At 37.0% G+C, this 20071-nt stretch overlaps 1 protein-coding gene across 2 annotated transcripts in view; it reads right to left on the bottom strand.

The window, feature by feature from the left end:
- The window catches only part of LOC124118063 (von Willebrand factor D and EGF domain-containing protein-like), a 53777-nt gene that overhangs the window by 26953 nt on the left and 6753 nt on the right, over window positions 1-20071 (bottom strand). Inside the window, exons 2-8 of one of the 2 annotated variants that reach the window (XM_048396165.1) lie at window positions 3571-3647; window positions 3159-3350; window positions 2133-2276; window positions 1665-1679; window positions 1132-1382; window positions 741-827; window positions 196-322 (exon numbers count right to left, since the gene is read on the bottom strand). In XM_048396165.1, the coding sequence (XP_048252122.1) occupies window positions 196-322; window positions 741-827; window positions 1132-1382; window positions 1665-1679; window positions 2133-2276; window positions 3159-3350; window positions 3571-3631 (877 nt within the window). In that variant the 5' untranslated portion in view covers window positions 3632-3647. Of the gene's footprint in view, window positions 1-195; window positions 323-740; window positions 828-1131; window positions 1383-1664; window positions 1680-2132; window positions 2277-2720; window positions 3128-3158; window positions 3351-3570; window positions 3648-20071 lie in introns of those variants that run through there. The other variant, XM_048396166.1, reaches the window with a different exon arrangement.

The raw sequence follows: 20071 nt of genomic DNA on the forward strand, positions 1-20071 counted from the left end.
ATCAACTATGATGATGATGATTTTATTTAAACAACAAATATAAAGCATCCATAATTTCATTTATCATTGTGTTGAGTTTTTCTAAGTATATGATCATAGATGACTGTATTTTACTATTCACTGGAACATGTACTGTTCACTGAGAGACATACTGACCTTAAAAACGTTTGTATCTTGTTTTAAACACGTACGTACCAAGGTAAATAGATTCTATGTTTAGTTCACATGTAACAGCTGCAGTCCCACATCCAAATGGTGCCGTCAGCTGGAGGGATATGTCAGCGAACTCCCCTTCTGACAACTCAAGTGTTTTATCAGATTTCTGCAGGCGACAGTAAACAAAAACTCATTGTGTCAATAAACTTCCATTTCGAAACGATTTGTAGCTTGGACTCACGTTTCAACGAATATACGTATACAGCAAGAAATGTCCGAATCTCGTTAAGAGAATGAAACTTAGACATTAGAAGTTGACCAAGGAAATATAGTGTCAGGCTAGCATTAAGATGTAAACAATATTGTAATGATTGGTATTGATTGACTGATTACTTCATTATTTGTTTGCTTGAATGTCTGGAAGAACAAATGTCGTACACGTTGACTTATTTTCCACCATATCGCATCGAACTACAGTCTGGCGCAGATGCAATCATTAGGGAAAAGTTTAATTATTCTTACCTTAGGACTACTGTAAGAAAGCAGAAATTTTTTAAAAATATAGTTCCAACAAACATATTTACCTTAATCCCAATAAACTTCGATGCTGATAAGAAGGGAATACTGGCTGTCGTGTTTTCCCCGATGCTAGCGCTGACTGAACACTGCAGCTGTTACCAAAAAAAGCAAGAGATGGTTTGTCAGGTGAAAATGTAAAAATGTAAACATGTATATAATTCCCTTTCCGGCAAAACTAATATATTGCATTAACATTTGTAGTGAAACTTAAAAGCAGATAATTGGCAGTTCCATCACTGGAACAAACATAAACTACCAAAATCGGCTCAACCTGAAGTGGCGTTATACCAAAATCATTACAGTTCAGACTCTTCACCATCGGTTCCACCACCAGCTTAAGACTCTCGTGACTAAAGTTAGTTTGTAATCAGAGAATTATGAAAATCAAATATGTACCTCGAATCCAACTTGAGTTATGTTCACACTGGACAGTTTAGCAACTGTCAGAGTATGATTATCTATGACATTTCCATTGTCCCACTTCAAAGCATCTTCGGTGAGGACACGTTTGCCGTTAACGACCCAGTTGGTAGCGTAGAAGACGTCATCGTCGTGTTTGCTGAACTCACAACGGAACTCTAGCGTGCTTGTATGCATATCATTGTGGAGTTTGGTAGTGACAGTAGGTTCCACGGTAAATGTTGGAGCTGTAACAATCAGAATATACAATATAATTGTGTTGTGTTGTATTGTATTGATTATGTAATAATAGTCTCTCATAACCTCGGGTAGTTGCTCGACATATTAATTTTATTTACTGTAAATTTACACTGTCATGGCATTGTTAAATATCCGTTTGAAATAATCGTTTGTAACTATCGTTTTCTCTCTTTCTGTGTAAGTACTGTGAGAATTTAACCTTTCTCTTAACCCAGTTCATGGTCAAAAATGAATTTTAGAAACTATGAATTTGAAACGTAATAACTTACGGTTGTTTGCTGTATCTGCAAGCAAGGTAAAACATACAAATAAACATTATTTTATAGCTTGTCCTAGCTATATGTTACAGTCTATACATATGGCATGAAAGTAATTGGTTCTGAGCACAAACTCAAATGCATGTAAATATTGATTAAATACATCAGATGTATGCGGAATTGAATAGGTCTTACAGTTAGGAAAGGGATGTATTTTGATCAAATGACTTGTATTAAGGGCCTACCATTTGATATATGGGGGGATTTTGTACATGTATGGAGACTGGGCATTTTTATTTCTAAATGCATATTTAAAATGCATCTTGCAACAATGTATCTCTTCTGTGGCCGACAATTACCACATAGGTAAGTACATGTATTTGATGGTGGTTTTATACAATATAATTACAATTTGCACCTACATATATATCTGTATTCTTTCAGTATATCTGTATCTATTCATGGATAGAATAATCTTACCAAAACAATATGCACTCGAACATAATGCTTTCTTCAAATTAAATATCTCCTTCGTGCCGCACATTTTAGTTTCTATGTTCATCTTCGTGATACAGGTGTTGCAGTGGCTTTGAATGCACATTACAGAGTTGTTGCCGCTCTTTTCTGAAATATGAAAATATGCGGGTTCCGCTCTTGTCACTGCAAAATGTGTTTTCTTCTCAAAATGAAAACATATTAAAAGATTTTTGTATTCTGGTTTTCCAATTCCTTATCTAGAATATTCATCTTTTGAGGAGATTCATGATTACTGATTTTCTGTAATGTATGAACACAGTTCAATGTGTCTGTAAAATCATGAAACAGGACGAATTTTTAAAATCGCTTCGGAACCTATAAATGAATTGGTCGACACTGGTGTTTATCGCCGCACTCAGTAATATTCCAGCTATATGACATCATCTGGTTATAGACAAGCAGCTAAGAAATTGATCTCATGTTACAACCTCCCTTCATACGCCCACTGAATGTGAATAAAAAAACAACAAATCTAGACCGTTCAAGAAGCATTCGTTTATGGATCAATATCAAATAGTGATCATAACTAACCTTCGCGTGAAGGTGAGCGTCGCGTGCACCACCGGTGGTACCCATGACAAACAAATGAAAGGGCAAGTTAATTGTCACCAGGGAAACACAAGTCAAAATAGGATATTGCATTAGGCATCGCTTTGGTCACATGCTTCAAATTTGGAAGTGTTCTCCACAAATCTACCATAAAACGTTTTGACAGCAATACTAAGGCCCTGAATGTTGTAACTACGATCAAACAACTTTTGAGCAAGAGACCTCAGAGTCGAAAGAAAGAAATATCATCATTGTTTGTACCTCACGAGTTGACATGTATACACTAAAGGCTGGAATGGTGAAATATTGCTCGAAAGTTGACTATTGGAAACTTGAAGCCATCCTTCTTGTCAACAATGGTTTGTTAATTTCTGGAAATGTATTGATTAATATCATACTTTAAAACAATCAAATACTTACGTAGTCTCCATATAGGGTAACGAGTACCACAGTGCTGGAAACCTGGTGGTGAGTCTAGAAATACTTTCCCTCCGGCGTCATACCACCCCTCTGTGAGCAGCCTGTCGTTGAGGGCTCTCTCCCCTGTTGCTAGGATGTACAGACGGTCTCTCTTCTCAAGACTCGGAACGTCCATCGGATTCAAGCAGGGATCTGGAACAAGGCCTCTATGTCGAATCATTGTTTTCCTCATGCATCCACAATATAAAATTTACCAAATGACCGTTTGTTAATGCACTACTGTGATTTTCAAAATTGATACCGTGTCAGCCATATTGTTATCCCTAATATAATATATTTCTTAACTATTATCTGATTATTAAGATGGTAAGGACAGATTGAAATAAATCATATATTTGTAAATGAAGGTTACCTGCCAAGCATGCAACGATTCCGCACAAGTACAGTAGCACAAATACTTTTTGAGTCGTCATGTCTTTGTTTTTACTTCTACAAAACAAAACAAAGAAGAAAATAGATAAACTTGATCTGAATATAACAATTCGAGGCCTAGTGTGAACCGATAAACTGGTGTTACATAGACATGTGATTTTTTTAATTTTTAAGCATATGTAAGGTTTGCAAGTGAATTGATTTTCTCAGGAAACAAAACATGTAACATTGAGAAATACTTCATAAACATTGTTAAAAATGTACCATTGTTAAAAATGTGATAGAGTGTGTGAGTGAGTTGGGTTTACCGCCTCTTCAAAGGTATTCCAGTTATAACACGGCGAGTCAGCTTAATGTAGGAGGAAAGCCCGAAGTGATGCATGTCTCAGACGTTTTCCACATCGGGGAAACCCACGATCACGGGTATGGTGCTGACAAATCAAGAAACACAATCGGGGCGAACCCGGATTCGAACTCCAAATCATATGTTTCTTGCGTGCCAAAGGGACGCAACTCTGCACAGTGAATTGACCACCCATGCCCCGTGGTATGATAGAATATACTTTTGTTCGTCAGCAGGCCGATCCAATAACACATGCTCTTCCTTCACCGAAGGTCGAGGGGTTTACACGAACGTTCAGCTCAAAAACTTTCGTACACCCTACTTGTGACACATGTAGTGAACTGATCATTAAGAATGTACACGTATGTACATTAGATCTACACTGTGGCCACCACAGGAGTCGAAGTGTGAACAGGGTCAACTATGACGTGACAAGCTAGTGACGTCACAACATCTATCATGGCGCCATGATATCCGTACAGGCAGTCACACTTCGGCGAAGTGCCACTGCCACAAGCTTAAGTGCATATCACGTTTCCCTTGTTTGTAAATATTGAAAACCCAGCAAGCAGATAGATATACTTTATTTTAATAATTTTAGAATTTCCTCTCATCGAATATTCAATATGTACTGGCAAATCTGGAAAATAAATGTTTATCGGCAATGTAAAAACAAACGTCGTCTTTATTTCCCTTTAGTCCCTGTCTTTGTATTTGCAACCAAACAACCGTGCAACAGACATGAAGTCTGTCTGGTATGCCTTGATATCATGAAACACATTCTGGCGTTATACATTGCTTCCATACAATGTACCTATGTTGAGAACCAAACCCTTAAATGTGTACTGACGCGTAAACGCTTATTACCGCTAGGCTACCAACCTATTGTTTCTATCATCCCATCACCCATACAATTTTGCGCCCAATGGGACTCGCAGTTGATCATATTTGCGTCAATTCTTAATGTTATAGGACTTATAGGCATATTGGACTTAATATATTGCGCAAGGTAAATTCATGCCAACTAGAGCTGCATTGACATTCATAAAGGTAACTGAATAACATCGTCATTGACATTTATACATACATCATCATATCTCAGTCATATGGTATTCTCGAGGGAATTAATTTTTCGGGTGAATGAAGGACAACACTGATCCGGGACATTTAGTACCAACATATAAACAACATATACAACAACAAATACACCAAGAGTGAATTATCTGCTCTAACATCGCGAACACAGCGATACCAATATCAATACCAGTTACACGTACACTACCAATACCAATACAACTTACACTACCACTACCACTACCACTACCAATACCACTTACACTTACATTACCAATACCAATACTACTTACACTACCAATACCAATACTACTTACACTTACACTACCAATACCACTTACACTACCAATATCACTACCACTTACACTTACATTACAAATACCCATACTACTTAGACTACCAATACCAATACTCCTTAGACTTACGTTACCATTACCAATTCTACTTACACTTACACTACCAATACTACTTACACTACAAATACCACTTACACGAACACTACCAATATCAATAGCACAAACACTAATAATACTAATACTACTTACGCTATAAATACCACTTACACTACCAATACAAATACTACTTACACTTACACTAATAATATCAATACCACTTCATAAACCACACAACAAATAAACAACATAGACAACAACAAATACACCAAGAGTGAAATATCTGCTCCAACATCGCAAACACAACGATATACAACTTCCACTTACACTACAAATACTGCTTACTCTACCAATACCAATACTACTTCAACTTACACTTTAAATACCCATACAACTTAGACAACCAATACCAATACTACTTCCACTTACACAACCAATACCAATACCACTTACACTAACAATATCAATACAACTTACACTTACACTACAAATACCAATATTACGTAGACTACCAATACCAATACTACTTACACTAGCACTACCATTACCATTACCACTACCACATACACTTACACTAGCAATATCAATACCCCTTACACTTACACTACAAATACCCATACTACTTAGACTACCAATACCAATACTACTTACACTTACATTACAAATACCAATACTACTTACACTTACACTATCACAACCAATTCTACTTACACTTACACTACCGATGCCAAAACTACTTACACTACAAATGCAACTTACACTACCAATACAACTTCCACTTGCACTACCAATACAAATACTACTTCCACTTGCACTACCAATACCAATACCACTTAGACTACCACTACAATACTACTTCCACTTACACAACCAATACCAATACCACTTACACTACAAATACCAATACTACTTAGACTACCACTACAATACTACTTACACAACCACTACCACTACCACTTACACTTACACTGCCAATACCAATACCAATACCAATACCATTTACTTTTACACTTACATAACCACTTACACTTACACTACCCTATACCGTTGATACTTCCACTTACGCAACCAATACCAACACCACTTATGCAACCAATACCAACACCACTTACACTTACGCTACCAATACCAATATCATTTACACTAACAATACCAATACCAATTACACTACCAAAAACAATACTACTTCCACTTACGCAACCAATAACACTTACACTTACACTACCAATACAAATACTACTTCCACTTTCACTACCAATACCAATACTACTTACACTTAGACTACCAATACCAATACTACTTACACTTACACCAACACTAACAAAAACAATACTACTTACACTGCCAATACCTATACCACTTACAATTACACTAACACTTACAAAGCAATACCTCTAACACTACCGTTACCAATACCACTTAAACTTACACTTACACTAACACTTGCAAAAACAAAACCAATTACACTGCCAATACTAATACTTCTTCCACTTACACTACCAACACCAATACTACTTCCACTTACACTACCACTACCAATTCTACTCCCACTGACACTACCATTACCAATACTATTTACACGACAAATACCACTTACACTTACACTACCAATACCAATACCAATTACACTACCAATACAAATACTACTTACACTTGCACTACCAATACAAATTATACTTCTACTTGCACTGCCAATACAAATACTACTTAAACTTACACTACCAATACCAATAACACTTCATATACCACACAACAAATAAACAACATATACAACAACAAATACACCAAGACTGAAATAACTGCTCTTACATCGCACACACAACGATACCAATACCAATACCAGTTACACGTACACTTCCAATACAAATACTACTTACACTACCTCTACCAATACCAATACCAATTACACTTACACTACCAATACCAATACCACTTACACTACCAAAACAAATACTACTTCCTCTTACACTATAAATACCCATACAACTTAGACTACCAATACCTATACTACTTCCACCTACACTAACAATACCAATTCTACTTCCACTTACACTAACAATACCAATACTACTTCCACTACAAATACAAATACCACTTACACGCACACTAACAACAACATCACTTACGCTTATGTTAACACTTACACTGCCAATATCAATACCATTTACACTTACACTAACCAAACCACTTACACTTACACTTACACTACCAATACCATTGCTACTTCCACTTACGCAACCAATACCAATACCACTTACGCTACCAATACCAATATCATTTACAATACCAATATCAATTACACTACCAATAAGAATACTACTTCCACTTACGCAACCAATACCAATTACAATTACACTACCAATACAAATACTTCTTCCACTTTCACTACCAATACCAATACTACTTTCACTTACACTTACACTAACAAAAACAATACTACTTACACTGCCAATGCCTATACCACTTTCGTTTACACCAACACTAACAAAAACAATAGAACTTACACTACAATTACCAATACCGGTTACACTTACACTTGCACTGACACTAAAAAAAACAATACCACTTACACTACCAATACCAATACTACTTATACTACCAATACCACTTACAGTAACACTAGCGAAAACAATACCCCTTACACTACCTATATCAAAACCACTTACACTTACACTACAAATACCCATACTGCTTAGACTACCAATACTAGTACCAATACTACTTACACTTACACTACAAATACCAATACTACTTACACTTACACTACAAATACCAATTCTACTTCCATTGACACTACCAATACCAATACTACTTACACTACAAATACCACTTACATTTATGCTACAAAAACAAATACCAATTACACTACCAATACAAATACTACTTCCACTTGCACTACTAATACCATTTACACTTACACTAACAAAACCAGTTACACTTACACTAACAATACCATTGCTACTTCCACTTACGCACCAATACCAATACCACTTATGCTACCAATACCAACACCACTTACACTTACACTACTAATACCAATATCATTTACATTTACAATACCAATACCAATTACAATACCAATAAGAATACTACTTCCACTTACGCAACCAATACCAATACAACTTACACTTACACTACACTAACACTAACAAAAACAATACTACTTACACTGCCAATACCTATACCACTTTCACTTACACTAACACTAACAAAACCAATACCACTTACACTACCAATCCCAATACTACATACACTACCAATACCAATACTACTTCCAATTACACTACCAATACCACTTACACTAAACCAGTTTCACTAACACTTACACTACCAATACCATTGCTACTCCTACTTACGCAACCAATACCAATACCACTTATGCTACCAATACCAACACCTCTTACACTTACACTACCAATACCAATATCATTTACATTTACAATACCAATACCAATTACACTACCAATAAGAATACTACTTCCACTTACGCAACCAATACCACTTCCACTTACACTACCAATACAAATACCACTTCCACTTATACTAACACTAACAAAAACAATACTACTTACACTGTGAATACCTATACCACTTTCACTTACACCAACACTAACAAAAGCAATGCCACTTACACTACCAATACCACTTACACTTACACTTACACTAACACTAACAAAAACAGTACCACTATAATACCAATACCAATACTACTTACATAGTCAATACCTATACCACTTACACTTACACTAACACCAAAAAACCAATACCACTTACACTGACAATGCCAATAACACTTACACTTACACTAACAAAAACAATAACACTTACACTAACAATACCAATACCATTTACACTAACACTAACAAAAACAATACCACTTACACTGCCAATACCAATACCAATATCATTTACACTAACACTACCAATACCAATTACACTACCAATAACAATACTACTTCCAGTTCCGCAACCAATACCAATACCACTTAAACAAACAATACCAATACCAACTACACTTACACTTACACAAGCAATACCAATGCCATTTACACTTACACTACCAACACAAATACCAATTACAGTAGCAATACCAATACTACTTACACTTACAGTATCAATGCCAATATCATTTACACTTTCACTTCCAATACCAATACCAATTACACAAACAACCAACCAAGTCAGCGAGCCTGACCACCCGATGCATCTCATCGATCCCAAATGCGTGGATCGATGCTCATGATATCAGTCACTGGAATGTTTGGTCCAGACTCGATTATTTACAGACCGCCGTCATATAGCTGGAATATTGCTTTGTGCGGCGTTAAACCAACCAACCAACCAACCAACCAACTACTTCAAATTACATTACCAATACTAATTCTACTTTCAATATCACTGTCACTGCAACTCAAATCATCAATACAAATACCACTTTCACTATCATTATGTGCAACTAGGTCTTTATATGTCAAATGTTATGTACATAAAATGAATGATTTACATGTATTCTTAATGTTGTTGAAACATAACTAAATGAAACATTTTATCTGGTCAATATTATAGAGGCTTGAAAATAACTGCTTCAAAGTGATGCACTGGACAGAATTCTTTACACATACTCCAAACGTGTTGGAATTGTAATGGTGATGTTTGTCTATCATACAACATGCAATACTAATAATTCATGTACACAGAGCGCAACGAAACAGAACTGTCTGAAGCTAAATAGTGATAGACTGGGAGCGGATATCCAGGCAGGCATGCTGCAGAGCATGAAAATGTTCTTTTGCCGAAAGTACAGTCAACCTACTAACATGGAAAACTGTGAACAGATGTTGCTGATCGGAGCGTTTGGGGAGAGTACATTGGTTGGAGTTCACTGAGGTAGGCAGGTGCAAGGTTGTTAAAGGTTGTTAAAGGTTGTTGTAGGCACTGATGAGAATCTTATAGTTGCTATATATTTTTTTGTTCTTGGTTTATTAGAACATATCTTCACATAATGACACATGACATGTAATCTTATACTTATATGTCTATGTCACATACCTATACATCAAATAGCAAATCATAGTTTGCAGTTCAGGGTACAGATGTACATATCACTATCAGGTCAGCAGGTGTCGACACTAGCAGGCTACATTAGTCTCTTCATTAACTAACAGTTACCCCGAAGCTAAAACCTTACAACATAGTAGTTGGAACTGTTCATGCTCAAAATAGAGATAAAATATTAACTAGATGGTTCATTTGTATTTCATTCCATTTTCTGTCAAACTGTATAGTTGTATTGTTTTCGTTTTCAATGCCAATATGATGTGATAAAAAAGAATATTTGAGTTGTATCCAAGTACAACAGGGCATTTTTGAAAACGTAAATTGTTTGTAAATTTTGTATTCAGGAAATATTCTACTTTGGTCCAAAACACTTTGACATGCTTGCGATCCAAGTTTACATGAAGTAAAGATTCAGAATTAGTATCACAGAATGAGAATAGATCCATCATGAAGCATTTGCCTTCTGAAAAGTTCTTTCTTTGTATAGATGATACGATGAATAAATTTATACTGAAATCATGTCATTTGACACCATTTGTACATTTTCTGTATCTTATAAAAACATCTTTCCATATCTAAGTCAAGAATGGTATCCCATTTTTCCACATACTGTTGGAAGATTTGCTATGGCTATACTCTTGTCATAAGAATAGCAAGAGCCTTTAGGCGGTAGAATTAGTTCCATCAAAATTGTATTTAAATGTTGATTATGTAGCACAATGAGAATATTTCTAATAATATATTTTCAGGTTTTGGGGATGTTTTATAGAACTTGGTAATAGTAATTAATTGTGACTTTGGTATGTTCTTTCGTGAGTCGGTGAGTATGGTTTAACGCCGCTGTTATCAATATTCCAGCAATATCACGGCGGGGGACACCAGGAAATGGGCTTCACGCATTGTACACATGTGGGAAATCGAACCTGGGTCTTCGGCGTGACGAGCGAACGCTTTAACCACTAGGCTACCCCACCGCCCCTATGTTCTTTTAAGTTCATTGAAGGGCATTATAGCATCTCTCCAGTAAGGGTTTGTTGAGTGAAAATAGTTTCCAATATTGGCCCAAAGTAGAATATGTGTTTAGTGGTAAGATGCTTTGGTTATTACAGTATTTGTTTAAAAAGAATTTCAGACCTGACAATTTTTAAGAATTTATAAAAGCCCCTACCTCCATCATTCTCAGTCCGCCTTCATCATATTCCTAATTAATGTTGTTCGTTTTATTTTATCCCTTTAATCATTCCAGAAAATCCGTAAAATATTTTGCTTACTTCATCAATGTATTCACTTGGAGAATTTGGAAGAGAAGAACATATATGTACTACAGTTGACAAGGCCAAGTATTTGAGAACTGTAATTTTACCTATAAATGTTAAATTTCTTTTCCTCCAATTCCCTAAATTTTTATTAATAATTTCAAAATAAAATTGTATTGATTACCAACAGATTATTTTAAATTGAATTAGGCTTTATTCCCCATATTTCAAAGTCCTCACTGTGTCACTCAGGTTTCAGATTCTGACATAATTTGAAGCTACTGAGCCTTCCCATACTGCTGTAGTTTTATCAATATTAATGTTTAATGCAGACATTTTATAAACACCATTGAGGGTTTCAATAGTTGTTCTTAAACTTTCATTTGTCCCATCTAGAAATAGTTCAATATTATCAGTATCTTGTCCAAATGTATGCTCCACATTATTCAGTTTGATACTTTTTATGGAACTGTTATCACGAGTCATTATTCTCAAACATTCCGCAACTCGCAGGAATACATAGGGAGAAGAAGGGTCTCCCTGTCTGCACCCCCTGTCTTTATAGAAGAATGAAGAAAAGTGTTCATTTTGTATGACACAAGAAACATTATTTATAAGTATGTGTATCCAGTTTCTCATTTTAGGGCCAAAGCAATTTTTTTTCTGTGTCAACATGGTGAATTGTTTTGAAACAGTATCCAAAGCACTTTCAAAGTCTACACATAATAGAAAACCAGGCGTATTTTGTAATTTCGTTTCAAACAAGATATCAGGTAGTTGTGGTATTTTTTCAGTGATACATGTTCCAGGGATAAAGCCAGTTTGGTTTTCTTGTATATGGGTTCTAAGTGTACATTGTATTATGTTTGTTATACATGGGCTCAGAATTAAAAAGAGAAATGGCTGCCAATTGTTTAATAGTTGTGTACCTTAAGTGCCTTGGGGTATACGGGTAATAGCAACTCTGTTGATTGTAGACTTAAAGTGTTATTTCTAAATGTTTTAGAAAAAGGCTTTTTCTAAAATACTACAGAATAGCCATCAATACCTGGGCTTTTTTTTATATAGATTTTAAAGCCTTTGATATTTCATCCATGTTAATAAAAAAAATTCAAAGTATTAAACTGTACTACGTTTTGGGGTTTTAAGTATGTGTAATACATTTTTACTATCACCAGTTTTTTCTTCAGGTGTAGAGTATAGTTTTCTTTTTTAAAATTCTTTGTTCAGTTAGAATGGCTTGTCCATCAGTTATAAACTCCCCTTTTTCAGTTATAATACCGTTACTAGTATCGTTCCTATTTTCAAGATAACAAAAAAATATATTGATGGTTTCTCACCTTCCTCGTACCACTGGATTCTGCTTCTTATTTGTATTCCCCTTGATTCTTCTTCCTTAAATTGTCCTTTTATATTTAGATAATCCTGACAGTTTGGATTCACATAGAAATAACTCCTAAGTTTCTCTTCTATTTGCTATATCTTTTCCTTTAAATGTTAACTTTCTTCATTTTAGGTTTCTTTAAGTTAGTGGGAAAAGAAATTGATTTGATGAAAAATATTCATCAGTGTCAATGAATAAAGTAGCATAGAAAGCCAGCTTATCTTGATTTGGCCCATAAATATTAGTCTGTGTTAACCTTATACACTAAATAGTGATATATGCTATTGTATAGTTTCAATTAATATCTTGTTTAAATCTAAGAATTTTCTATTTCTCAAGTATTACAAAACAAAATAGTAAGTCCTCTTGCACTTGACCTATGAGGCGCTGTTTTACTTTGAATTAAGCAGTCATTTATCATTATTGTTTCATCGTCTTTAGAAACATTGATATCTTGTAGACATACATGTCAATTCTGGATATGATTAGAGACAAATCAAATTTTACTGCAGAGTATTTTGTTAGATGTGGCCGAATATGTCAAATATTTCTGAGATTGTAATCAGCTGATGGCACACCCTGGTCTCACTGTGGTGCATACAGCTGCCAGCAGCTGTTGTTATAGAATGGGGGAGATGTCGTACATCTTTTACGCGCCTTTTTATACCCAAATTAGAGACGGTCCCGATGACGTTTCCCGCCTCTGTTTTTCCACTCAAAAATAGTCCGCGCTTTTTTTATTTTACTACAATTGTGTGCATGATGTCATGGAAAAAACAACAACCTTGATTAGGTTGTAATACAGAGCATACATGCAACAGCTGTGTGCATATTTCAAAGCAATCAAACCCTCCAAACCTACAATAGACCAATTTGATAACCCGATAATAATTCATAGCTCTTTAACTCATATCAAGAAAAAGACAAACAACCGCCTTGGGGAATAGGTCAATATTTAATTGACAATAAATTGTTTATGTGATAAAACAATGTAAAAATACCTCCCGAACTAAAATGTACAACATGAAACAATAATTAAAACTAATGAGCCCTGGGAGGGAGGGTGGGAGTCTTACTTTCTCGCCTGCAGGGAGAAGACTGAGCGTCATGGGTGAGGCGCCGTGCCCTCGCGGTAGCAGAAGCACGTGCGGATCGTGACCTGAGCAGAGGGTCGGCTGCGTTGTGCTTACCGAGTTAAACCTAAATAAAGCTTACTCATTATTTACCACTTAACTCATATCAAGAAAAAGACAAAAAACCGCCTTGGGGAGTAGGTCAATATTTAATTGACAATAAATTGTTTATGTGTTAAAACAATCATGTAAAAATACCTCCAAATCCCCAAAACGGTTGTCATACCTTAGTCTATATTGCTTTTATTGTTGTTGTTTTTTTTGTTTTTTTTGGGTTTGTTTTTCTTTTCACTTTAAGCTAGCTGCTACAACTAAAGCTCGTGCGAATATACAGTGCAATTCCTTTTCAATTGTGTTTAACGCTCAAACGCGTTTGACTTCCAGTCACCGTGTAATTTTATCAGCACCTGTGGCATGCCGATATTCAAAGCAAAAGTACAGCCACCCCTCCGGAAGGAATGTCCACTGTAATCTTGAGGTGATAACCCACACGTCGCGAGCACACGGCGCAACGCCTTGACAAACATATCGTGAGTCACACAGTTAACCTGACCTTTGTCCAAGAATGAGAACACATGGCATGTCACCGGTATCATCTTCTGGACCTGCCGAAGAGATTGCAAAGCTGTTACCGGACACAAGAGTGAGCCGGCCATGTTACACAAGGGAACTTGCAGAATCCTGTAACCAAACTGGATAGTTTTGCTATGTCTAATTGTTAAGAGCACTTTATCACTATACCATGTGACGTCACGAATACACAACTGCTTGTCAGGGCTTTGGTTTTTCAAATTGGAGGGCAGCAGAGTCGATTTCCTTAAGAATGTGAAGAAGCCCACCACACAGGCTGCCGAGAAGGCTATGTTGAACGGTGAGGTCAGGTCTAATTGTTGACGAATCTTCAAAAGAATAGCAGGCGTGATCGGTAACTTCTGTGCTGGTGGTTTACCTTTTAATCTGTGAATACCTTTCTTGACCATCCCCAGGGACCAATCTGTGAGAGGGTTCTCTAGTCCTGCATCGACGTGCACCAGGCGAATGATATTCAGATAATTAGGAATACTGGTAGCGTTGAGGGCTCTCGCCAGAAACGCAGTATATCTCAACACAGTCAGTGTAGATGCAGGCAGCGGAGATAATCCATAATACAAACAAAATCGCATGTAGGATTTTAACATTGATGTATACGTCTTCTTGGTGCCCGCTGCGTAGGCGGATCGTTTGTAAAGTTTAATCTCAGAATCTAAATATTTGAGGTCTGCTGCCACTGGTCCTGTAAGAACAACAATGATTTAACTGTCATGTGGCGTAATAGCGAATCACTGGTATAGTTGTCAAGCCACACCCCGTTATATCGATCATGTAATCTAGATAACCTGTCACACACGACATTTCTAACACCTGGAATGTGTCTAGCTGTAAGCGTAAAACCATGTACAGCGGCTAACCAAAACAGTTCCCGGATATACTTCATTAACACAGGATTTGTTGACGTGCCCCTGTTAATGCAGTACATTGTAACGGCCTTTATTAGCAGTAATGATAAGAAAGTCATCCAGGTAAACAATAGTCACATCATACCCCTTACGTTTCATCATACGGGTAATACTAGACGATATGCGTTGGAAGATCTCGGGGCTCCGAGAAGAGCCGAACGGTAGTTTGGTGTCGAACATATAGCTCTCATGATCATCCCCGGAGAATTGCCACTGAAGCCCTAGCGCGGGATAGCAATCTGGATGGACGGGTACGCTTCTGTACGCGTTCTTTAAGTCCACTTTCGCCATATAACCCCCTGGTGGTAACATGGCTGTCGCCTTATCTATGGCGTCGTACACAACAGAGGTCTTAGTGACGTAATCATTCACTGATGACCCGTCCGGCCTACTACAGTCATGTATAACGCGCACATCGGAATTGCCTTTTGGGATAGCTGCCAGACTGCTGACGATCGTTGGCTTTTTATGGGTAATGATATAGTTTCCTTGTGAGATTTCGCACTTCATTCGACTTTCAACTTTATCGCGAGTTTCAGGAGTGAGCGCCGATTTCGAATTTTTACAATACACGTCTTTAAGCTGAAGGTTTCTATCTATAACCCTAAAGCCATGTTTAATCCCATCTAAAATGAATTTTCTATCCAAGTCTCCCTGAAGTTCCCTGTCCCACACATTAATACGCTCACTAAGGGGGTTGGGCTGTAGACCTAGGGGACTCTGTTCTGGAGATGGCTCTGATAGTTTCCCGATCGCTGATGGGAATCGTTATGCTGAAACTGAGCGTGAGGGCCGTGGCACTGAATACACACGTGCATATATTTGCAGTTATGAAATCTACACCCTCCTGGATTTTGGAAATTTAAACAAACTGTATCCTTTCCCTGTGAGTTCTGTTTGCCTGATTTTATATTTTTCCGTGCCATGTCCCGCTTTTCCAAGTAGTAGAATACTCTATGGAAATCTATATCACACCAACGTTTTCCTTGTTCTGCCTGTGTTTTCCTGTGAATATGGTCAAATGTCATTACAGATGATACGGTGTGGGACTGTAAATACAGGCTGTGTACTCAAGGTATTCACACAGTCCCTGAGAGTCTAAACGCCCTTCTCCAAGTAGTCGAGATAATATTCTTGCGTTCGCAGAGATCCACTGTGACATTGAAATTCCTTCTGGCTTTAGTTTACTATTTCCTCTCTTTATGACAAGTTGGCTTCTACCATCTGATAAACCAAAAGTCTCTTCGTTATCTTGGACTACACATTGAGGCCGGGTAATAAAGTTATGTATAAAGTATGGTTTCTCACCTGATTTAACCGTAGTTGTGGTGGTAACACCATTGCTCGCTTTATCGCCTGTATGTAAAATGTCATTCAATGACGCCGACCCGATAGATTCTAGTAGTTGGTTCATTTCGGAATTTGCCGCTAGGTCTTTAGTGGTAGCATGGTTATCTTGCTGCTGTTGTTGCTGGCCATGACAAGGGGATTTCATGTCTTCAACCACTTTCTCAAGACGTTTTCGCTGTGCCATCTTGAAACCTAACTCGGCAATATGGTCTTTAGTTAAGTCCGCAAGTTGATTTGGCGCGACGAACTCTTCCGCCAGCAATTTCGAGATAGAGCTATCGCTGAAACCTTGCTCTTCCAACCAGGTTTCGAATTCGACACTCACTTTGCACGCCATTGCTCGCGTCTTACTTTCTCGCCTGCAGAGAGAAGACCGAGCGTCAAGGGTGAGGCGCCGTGTCCTTGCGGTAGCAGAAGCACGTCCGGATCGTGACCTGAGCAGAGGATCGGCTGCGTTGTGCTTACCGAGTTAAACCTAAATAAAGCTTACTCATTATTTACCACATTTAAACATCAAAGTCATTGTTGTGGGCATACTGTTCGAATGCACATGATCAGGTTCAAGGAAGTTTTACAATAGAATAATTATCTATTATCACGATACACTGCCCCTCATATCTTAACAATGAGAACTGGCAATGTGGCAATCCATATATAATAACCAGGTCTTTTGGAGAGTAGGGATGTGCGAGAGGTCAATTAACATGGCTGGTAGGATGCACTTCTAACATGTACCGGTTTTAAGTTGGAGAAGAGATGCTGTCAGGGACGATTAGAGTGTGTGTTTAGTTATCACACATAAATCGTCACACTTTTCTAATAATAAAACAAAAATCTTATGGTTGGCCTGCATGATGTCAGTCTGACAGTTACAAGCAAAAGTATGTATCAGATTATCTCCAGTATGAAGGCATTAACCTTGAATATGACAAAAGTCAAAATAAACCAGACCTTAGAGCTCTGTCCAATCCTTGTCTGAATTCTTTCGGGGGAAAATATGCCCAAAGACACAACACGATGCAAACTTAATCCCCTTTTCACTGATCACCCTAAAACACCGAATGATGTTCAAATTCTAAACAATCCGTGGCTTCGATAGACTATTTGGGTGAATTAACAGATGAACTTGAAGGAGATCCTATTCAAATCTTTGTTCATCTGGTCCAATTACGCACAACATTACTGTTCAAAACTAAACGTGGTAAACAAACCAATGCTAAGATCATTAAATTTGAAGCTGTCAAACATATGGTGTTATCTCCCAATAGAAATCAGCCCCTTCAAAGTGTCAACCCTTCCAAAACATGTAGAGACAAGAACGCAGTAAAACTGATCAGAACAGAAATAATAAAAAGTGAATACTACAATAGTTTTTTCGGATAACTTAAACATATTTTGCCTTATGATTAAACATCACCAGGGACATTATGAGGGCCTTAGGGCCAATATCAGGGCCACTCAGGGCAATAGACAATGGAAGCCAGTATCAGTGCCAATCATCTGTTGGCTTCCCTTTTAAAGTCCCCCCTTTTGTTATCTTATTACTTTTGTTGTCCTTATATGTACGTATATATGCTCTCTGCTTCATAGCATTCAGTCACCTCATGAAGGAGTAAGTATAAACTCCAAAACGTTGTGTTCCTCATAATAAAGAAGTTGACATTCGTAAATTCTGTTACTTATATTTTTATAACATAACAGTTACCGTTTCTTGTAACATCCTGACGTTTGAACGGTAAGGGTAGATAATTGAATACAGAATTAGCAAAGGAAACAATTCTCATAAATATATAATTATGTCATTTCGATAAGCAGGTGAATTGTTTGTTCCAGGAATCGGCTGGTTTGATAAAAAATAATTTCTGTTCCAATTTCACATACAGTCGGACCCCGTTATCTCGAAATTCGTTTTCTCGAATGTACCGATATCTCAATCCTATTCTTCGGTCCTGACCGCGTACAAATGGACTGCTTATGTCGAATTCGAGATCTATCTCGAACCTTGGACTTGGTCCTAACTTTGACTTTGCTATAGAAATGTGTACCTTTATCTCGAAGTTGGCATTTGCCACATCAGCAGCTTTATAAAAGCAACTGAGCATACCACCTATCGGTGTATCTGTAGTCTTTTTTAATCACCAATCTCTTTGTGTTCTTTATAAATGTAAAAAGGGAACTATCGATTTCAATGGATCTCCACATTCGCAGGACGGCAACCAACTGATTGTTCACGAATTTTTCTCGAAATTCAGTCATACAGGCGTCTTGCTTAATCTAAACTATGAGGGGGTCATCTCCAAACCAACGAGTAAATATTTCAGTGTTCACCAAATTAGATGAGTTAAAACATAGCCTATGTAAGCGTATACATTGATGTAAATTACAGTTTACTTTCAATATTTTTTTATAACAATATGCATATACAAATATATATTCAAACTGGTACATAATAAGAATGTCCGTCATGAAGTACACTTTCTAAGTAAGTGTTTATGTAAAACACGTCCTTCTGTATGCTCGCAGTGTTGAAGTATCCCGATGTGTGTTGTTTGTGTCAGGTAGATTAAAGTAATAAAACAGACATATCATTTCCATATTCATAAGAAATCTCGTCTAAATCGTCGTTGTACGATTCCGACTATATCATGAGCATATGTAATCAAATTGTGAAGATACCAGATGTTCTCGAAAAGGTGATCATGTCCTCTCCCATCGGTGGCACCCGTCATAAACACATGCAAAGGCATGTCAATTATTCACCTGAAGAAATGCATGGGAACATATAACACAAGTCAAAGTTAGGAATTACATCGGACATTAACGAATTACATGTTTGTGACTGATGTCTGAAATTTGGAAATGTCCCCCACGTGTCTCCTATATGAAGTTTTGAAAGCATTGCTGAGGCCTTGAATGTAGTAACCTTGATAAAACAACTTTGTATAACGATTTTTTAAATCTTCGTAGAAAGTGCATGCTCGATTGTACCTCACAA

Source organism: Haliotis rufescens, unplaced genomic scaffold, assembly GCF_023055435.1.
Source record: "Haliotis rufescens isolate VD_foot unplaced genomic scaffold, xgHalRufe1.0.p SCAF_15, whole genome shotgun sequence".
NCBI lineage: Eukaryota > Metazoa > Mollusca > Gastropoda > Lepetellida > Haliotidae > Haliotis > Haliotis rufescens.